The 7,024-nt window shown below is 51.4% G+C and overlaps 2 protein-coding genes across 2 annotated transcripts in view; both read left to right on the top strand.

The window, feature by feature from the left end:
* The window catches only part of FANCE (FA complementation group E), a 13,060-nt gene extending 9,960 nt beyond the window's left edge, over positions 1-3,100 (top strand). Inside the window, 2 exon segments of the mRNA XM_021684599.2 lie at positions 901-1,026; positions 2,581-3,100. Of these exon segments, the coding sequence (XP_021540274.2) occupies positions 901-1,026; positions 2,581-2,682 (228 nt within the window). The 3' untranslated portion in view covers positions 2,683-3,100.
* Positions 3,101-3,901: 801 nt separating this feature from the next.
* Positions 3,902-6,390, top strand: RPL10A (ribosomal protein L10a). Its single transcript, XM_021684663.1, has 6 exons — positions 3,902-3,984; positions 4,295-4,369; positions 4,445-4,525; positions 4,883-5,031; positions 5,707-5,879; positions 6,185-6,390. The coding sequence occupies exons 1-6, from the start codon at positions 3,980-3,982 to the stop codon at positions 6,353-6,355; spliced, it is 654 nt and encodes a 217-aa protein (XP_021540338.1). The 5' UTR covers positions 3,902-3,979; the 3' UTR covers positions 6,356-6,390.
* Positions 6,391-7,024: the final 634 nt, after the last annotated feature.

Genomic DNA, 7,024 nt, shown 5'->3' with positions numbered 1-7,024 from the left:
CCCATCCAGACTCCCCTCTCCAGGGCTAGTCAGCATTAGTAGTTTCAGGGAAACTCTCCCAGAGATGCTTTTATATACAAGGACACGTGTTTAAGGTGACTTTTTGCCTACTTTTTTGCATAAATGATAACACACCGAGCTCAGGGCTCTACTTCGCTTTTTAAGATTTTTTATTTATTTATTTATTTATTTGAGACAGAGAGAATGAGAGACAGAGATCATGAGAGGAAGGAGGGTCAGAGGGAGAAGCAGACTCCCTGCCGAGCAGGGAGCCCGATGTGGGACTCGATCCCAGGACTCCAGGATCATGACCTGAGCCGAAGGCAGTCGCCCAACCAACTGAGCCACCCAGGCGCCCCATCTACTTCGCTTTTTAAACTTACAGTATATTTTGGCAATTTTGCCATATGACTACCTAAAGTTCCGCCTCATTTGTTTATAACTTAGGTAGCTGACCTAACCTCTTTATGCCTCAGTTTTCCCATCTACAAAAGGGGAGTGATGATAGTATGTACCACACAAGGCCAGGATGAGGTCGAAATGGTCATTGGTGTAAAATGCTCAGAACAGTGCCTGATGCATAACAAGTATTTATTAAATTATTATTAAGGAGAGCTATTGTTGTTATGCTGGCTGTACCCTGGGGACTCCTCAGCCCTTTATATCTTCAATCACCAAGTGAGGCCGAGACCTGTGTGCCAGGCTTTATGTGCATATCTCATTTAATTCTTTACCGTCTTTAGCATTAGATATCATGAGCGCCATTTTTACAGATGCAGAAACTGAGGCTTTGTTTGGTTATGTGACCTGTCCAGGGTTACTTAGTTAGAAAGTGGTAGAGGTCGGAATTGAATCCAGGGCCCTTTCTTCTTCTCTTGTCTCATCTCCCAATGTGTGCAGGTGGAGATGACCCCTGAGAAGTTCAGTGTGTTGATGGAGAAGCTCTGTAAAGAGGGGCCAGCAGCCACCACGTCTGTGGCCTATGCCAAACTCATGCTGACGGTGATGACCAAGTACCAGGCCAATGTGAGTATTGGTAGGGCCATGAGGGCTGGTGCTGCTGCTCTGAGTATGCCACGAGCGGGTACTTCTAGATGTTTGCCAGGGAAGACACCCTCAGTGTTAACCAGGGAAGCTACAAGTTCAAGCCTCGGACTGGGGCACGAGACTGCTTAGGAGTTCGTTCATCCAGCCCACACTGCTGTGAGCCAGATGCTGTGTGGGGCCCTGAGGAATCAACGGTGTCCATAACACAGTCCCTGTCCTTGACTTGACACTCTCCACTGGTGCCAGGCTAGTGAGGTGGGAGAGAGATGATAACCAGATCAGCATAGTATCTGGAAGGAGCCAGGCAAGAGGTGTGCGCGGGGCATTTGGTTGCAGAGGGGGAGGAGGCAACTAAACCTTGTTTGTGGTTGGGAGTTCGGACAGGCTGCTCAGCTCTGAAAGGGTGAGTGGTGGCCAAGGGCCAAGACTGAGGAAAGGGCATTTCAGGCCAAGGAAACTATAAGCGATGAGCATCCAAGGGGATCTATAGGTAGTAGCTGAGGCCTAAAAACATGAGAGTGGATGGTGGGAGGGGTGAGGTTAGAGGTCAGAGTTAAAACACTGAGAGCTAATACCACAGAGCCCCTGCTACGGCTTGGGCACAGTTCGAAGCCCTTTGTTGATGTTAACTTGCTAGTTTATTCCGTGTGTTGGCCCAATGATAAAATACTATTATTAACTCCATTTTATAGATGATAAGTTGAAACCCAGAAAGATTAAAGTGACCTGCCCAAGGTCCCATGGCCAGGCCATGCTAGCATCCTATGGAAGACCCTGTAGGTTATGATGAGGAGCATGGACTTTTATCTTGAAGGTCAGGTATCCTTGGCTGTTGGCTCTTTACCTTTTTTGGGGAGTCACAGTCCCATTTGATGACTTGATGAAAGCTATAGATCCTCCCAGAAAAATGAAAATCTGAACACACATCTTATGCGCAATTTCAGGAGGCTCCTGGATCCTCTGGAGACCCTGTAGATCCTGGAAGAAGGGACTGCAATATGAGACATTGGTAGTTGTCCCAGGGAACCACTGAAGCTTGAGTGACTTGGTCAGATTTGCATTTTATAAAGGAGTCTCTGGCATCTATAAGGAGTGGAGACTGGAGAGAAGATACATGGCAGAGACCTGTCAGGAGGTTGTAGTGGCAGGTCAGGGAAGAAATAGCAGGCCCCAGAAGTTATGTGGCAGCCACAACAGAGTATCTCTGACCCTCAGTTTTCTCATCTGTATAATGGGAGGGTTGTGCAGATTACATGAAGTTATGTTTATAAAGTGTTGCTACGTAGTAAGCACCCAATAATTGTCATCTGTTATTAGTGTGGCTGACTTAGTAAGTTGTACAGTTAATATTTGACCCCAGGTCCACTTGAACACAAAGACCTCGTATAATCATGGTGAAGTAAAAGTAATGCGTTTAGATATCTCCTCCATTGTCCTTCTGTCCTGATTCCTCTCTCTTTCCTCCTAAACAGTGCCATGGGGCAGAGGGGGAAGGGTTGCTGGAGTCCTGATATGATTCTTCCTTCTCCCCAGATCACTGAGATCCAGAGGCAGGGCCTGGCCACAGCCCTAGAGCTCAACACCACTTTCCTGAGGAAGTCCCTGAAGGCCGCCCTGAGACATCTGGCCCCCTGACCATGCACTAAGGGACCACACTCCTGGAGCTCCCTCACCAGCTGCCTGAAGGATACTTCTGCCCTCAGCACCTCACCCTGACCCCTTGCCTGGGGGTAAAGGCTGAGGTCCGCTGCCTCCCTGCTCCAGGACGCAGAGAGGACATCTTGGCCTCCCAGCCAGCAGGGAAGGTCCTGGGCTAAGCAGCCTTGATGAGCTTTATTTCCAAGGGATGCTGACCTTGGGCTCACTCCTTGTCACTTTTACTTCAGACTGTGGGGACAGAAACTTTCAGAAAGGCCTCAGTAGGGTCAAAGCAGACCTAGGTAGATGAATGATGCTTCAGGATCCCTGAGGTGACCTGTGTCCTCAGCACAAATATCTTGCACCCAAGTGTATGTTATGACCCTCTGTGTTCTGACTTGGATAATAATTTATTAAAAAGCAGGAAGTTTTAATATTTTCTTCGAAGCAGCGTCTGCCTTCCTATGAACTCTGGGTATTTGTTGAAAACCAACAGACACCACCACCACCCACCCTACTCAGTGACAAGGGGCATCTTTTTCCTGGTGAAGGTGACAAAGTTCTCAAGTTCATTCATTCATGTTCTTGGCGATGATGTGTGATGCCACTCCGCTCAGCCCTATCAGAGCTGTCTGTTGAGTAGGTGAAGTGTGCACTGACCCCTGGGGGAATGGGGCCTTGAAGGTGGGTGCAGCTGTCTGGAGTTGGAGAAGGTTTGTTCATAGTAAACACTTAACTGGGTAGGTGTGATTCAATCAACTATCAACTACCTTCCCAGCTCTTCCCCCACTGCAGGCTTCGAGGGGCCGGGAACAGAACTTTCATGACATTTCCCTTCTCATGACTTCTCTGAAACCATGAGCCCCAGAGCAAGATGATGAGGGAAAGGTCAGGAGTAAAGCCTGCTTTTGCGACCCGAAGCAGGGGCGGTGGGAGGAAAAGGGTGGAGGGACAAACATGCGGGAACTGCACGCTCTCAGCGGCCATCACGCTGCGGTGCCCAGGACCGGCCTCTTAAGTGGCCGGCAGTAGCTGGCGCGAATGGGGATATTCTCCGCGTGCCACGGGGCGCCTGGGACCGCCGCACCTCCTCGCCTTCGAGCCAGTCTAAGTTGTGCAACGCGCGGCAGCGCCCTCTAGCGGCAGCAGGCGGCGGCGCTCCCCGGGATTGAGCGACCCGGCCGCGCTCGGGAGGAAGCTACAGGAAAAGGCATCTCGCGAGAACAAGAGCCTTATTTGAGCGCATGCGCGAACTCCATTGCTTTCTTTTTCGGTTACTGCGGCGCGAAGAACCATGAGGTGAGTGGCGCTCAGGGAGCCATCCGCCCCCATCCGCGATTCCTGGCACCCTGGTAGGATGGGAAACTTGCGGGCTGAATCGGAGGTGGTCTTTGGCCCTGTTTCGCTCAGGGGCATGTGTCGCCGGGCGTCGTCCTGCAGTCCCAGGCCCCCAGTAGGGTAGCTCTTCCTCGGGGCTTGTCGTTGTCGCGCCCAATCGCCCGACGTGGTGTCCGGAATCCCCTCGGGTGGGGTGCGTCTGGAGGCCCGAGGCTTCCGACCACGCCGAAGCCTCCAGGTGCCGAGCGCTCGTCTTGCGTCTCTCCCGCAGCAGCAAAGTCTCCCGCGACACCCTGTACGAGGCGGTGCGGGAAGTTCTGCACGGGAACCAGCGCAAGCGCCGGAAGTAAGCCCGGGCTCGGGGGGAGGGCGGCGGCGTGCAGGCCGCGGGCGGCCGCCTGACTCTGTCGCCTTCTCTAAGGTTTTTGGAGACGGTGGAGCTGCAGATCAGCCTGAAGAACTATGACCCTCAGAAGGACAAACGCTTCTCGGGCACCGTCAGGTTGGCACCGCTCTGACCCCACCCAGCCCTCCGTGCGCCCCCGTGCCCGTCGCCACCCTCCAGGCTCCTGTTGAGCTTGAGACGGGCGGGCGCGGGTGGCACGGACGCGCCTGGGTCGTTCAGACCCCTTGCCCCGGGCAGGCGTGGCTGGACGGACCCCCACCCTGGGTCTTAAAATAAGAGGGGAGGCGTGGGGAGGCCTTGGCCGAGCCCGCCGGCTAGTTTGAGAAGCCAGACTAGCTGTTGGTGAATGTGGACGTTCTGGGTAAGGCTCCGTGGCTGCAGCGGCCCCAGACCCCTTCACCTGCTTTCGGAACCCCAGGCTGGGCTTGACCTGTTCTGTCCCCCCAAACGCAGGCTTAAGTCCACTCCCCGCCCCAAGTTCTCCGTATGTGTTTTGGGGGATCAGCAGCACTGTGATGAGGCCAAGGCAGTGGATATTCCCCACATGGACATTGAGGCGCTGAAGAAACTCAACAAGAATAAGAAATTAGTCAAGAAGCTGGGTGAGTGTGCCTTAGGGTGGTTTTGTATTTGGGCAGACAGTTGTCATGGGAGTGGTAGAAAAGTGGCAGTACTGCCATCTGGATTTTAAAATGATGGAAGAGGGTGCAGAGAATCATGATGGAAAAGATTGCTGTGGTGGGTTAACTTGAGTGATAGTTTTTAACCTTTTAAAGATTCCTTTTTAGATTTGCTTTGAGGATTCTTCTAAACAGGTGAGCTCCCCTAAGTTGACCAGTCAGGTGCTGGTATATTCTGAAATAGGATGTCTACTTAAAGTTCTCTCTGTTCTTATTTTTTTTCCATCTTTATCCTATGTGGTGGAAGCAGTTCACAGATAGGAAACTGGTACCCTGGTTGTCCTGTAACTAGGAAGTAGGCAAGCAGGATTTGAACTCAAGCAGTCTTAACCAGTGTGTGCATTTACTATTGGAACATGAGGAGAGTGGATCAGCCTGGGCTTCTGACACCAGGTTTCATGTGAATGTTGGGCCAGTAAAAGTTCAGGGGATAGAGATAAGCTGGAATGAGGAGAGGATTAAAAAGACTTGGTACGTGGAGAAGAGGAGTAGAGTGTGGTGGTTAGAGGCCACTCTTGTGGTTGGTTGACGGAACTCTGTTTGGAGCTTGCCTTCGAGAGGCCAGATCCTAAGCATCCAATGGCTTCTTTTTACCAGCCAAGAAGTATGATGCCTTTTTGGCTTCAGAATCTCTGATCAAGCAGATCCCACGAATCCTGGGCCCAGGCCTGAATAAGGCTGGCAAGTTCCCTTCCTTGCTGACCCACAATGAGAACATGGTGGCCAAAGTGGATGAAGTAAAGTCCACCATCAAATTCCAGATGAAGAAGGTAAGGAGGTCTGACTGGGTTGCATAGCTTAGTTAAGCCGTGGTGGTGGTAGGCACCACCAGTCCTGAAGTTTACCCCCATTCTCCAGATGGGAGCCCTGGTTTGCCTTTCTGTGATACTTAGGACATGTGACAGTCACTGGGCAGAATTGAAGTTTTTCACATAGCCCTGGTCTTCCTGGCCTGGGGTCAGAGTACCGTTCGTAGGGTCACTGGAGGGGTGGGGAGGGACGGGCCTGTAGATGTGCCTACTCGGATTCTTCTCCATCTAGCCGTCAGCCTGATTTGACCTCACTCTTCCCGCAGGTGCTATGTCTGGCAGTGGCTGTTGGCCACGTGAAGATGACGGATGACGAGCTTGTGTACAACATCCACTTAGCAGTCAATTTCCTGGTGTCCTTGCTCAAGAAGAATTGGCAGAACGTCCGGGCTTTATACATCAAGAGCACCATGGGCAAGCCCCAGCGCCTGTACTAAGGCACACAGTTCAATAAATCCTGGTGCTGCCCTCACCTGCCTGCCTGTGACTGGGAGAGGGAGGTGCTTTGTGAGCTGACACTGCATGCCATAGCATTGTGCTGGTGACGCAGTTCCTGGCACCCACGGATGGGTGGTCATGTTCTCTGTGCTGCACACCCGGAAGTACATTCTGTCTACCTTTGAAGCCATGTGGTCTTCAGATCTCTGGGATACTTTATAACATGTAACGGGCTGCTAACCAGGACTGAAGCTTTTCTGAACCCTGAGAAGGGCAGATCTGGGCTAAGACTCCAGCCTGTAGTGCTCCCACTGCTTGCTAGTGGAAAGGGAGGGGTAGGACCTTCACATTTTGAGGACATTGACTCTTTTCTCAGCAGCATGCTTAAATCTATGGCCTGAAGTTGCCTCTCTCTAACTATGATTTCTTTCATGGGCTTCTTGTTTTAGCCCTCTGAATTGTGCATTTGGGCTTTTGGTAGGGATCACAAAGAACATTGGGTTCCTAGATTCTAAAAGATGGGAGGGGTGCACAACCCTGATTTGCTTGTCTGACCCTAAATTAAATACTCTGTATTCAGGCTAGTAATTTACTCTGTGAGATGCTTAGGAAAACACAAGTAGGAGACCTGTAAAATAATGTAATTGCCCCTGTTTTCTAGGGGAGTT

The sequence above is a fragment of the Neomonachus schauinslandi genome, chromosome 8 (genome assembly GCF_002201575.2).
Source record: "Neomonachus schauinslandi chromosome 8, ASM220157v2, whole genome shotgun sequence".
Classification (NCBI taxonomy): domain Eukaryota; kingdom Metazoa; phylum Chordata; class Mammalia; order Carnivora; family Phocidae; genus Neomonachus; species Neomonachus schauinslandi.
The sequence above is the reverse complement of the archived record's forward strand: the minus strand, read 5'-3'. Positions and strand labels throughout refer to the sequence as shown.

Bases quoted from the DNA above. Each gene is read 5' to 3' on its own strand.
- RPL10A (XM_021684663.1), top strand. The intron at 4,526-4,882 runs GTTGGCACCGCT...CCCCAAACGCAG, and splicing joins CGCTTCTCGGGCACCGTCAG to GCTTAAGTCCACTCCCCGCC. The intron at 5,880-6,184 runs GTAAGGAGGTCT...CTCTTCCCGCAG, and splicing joins TCAAATTCCAGATGAAGAAG to GTGCTATGTCTGGCAGTGGC.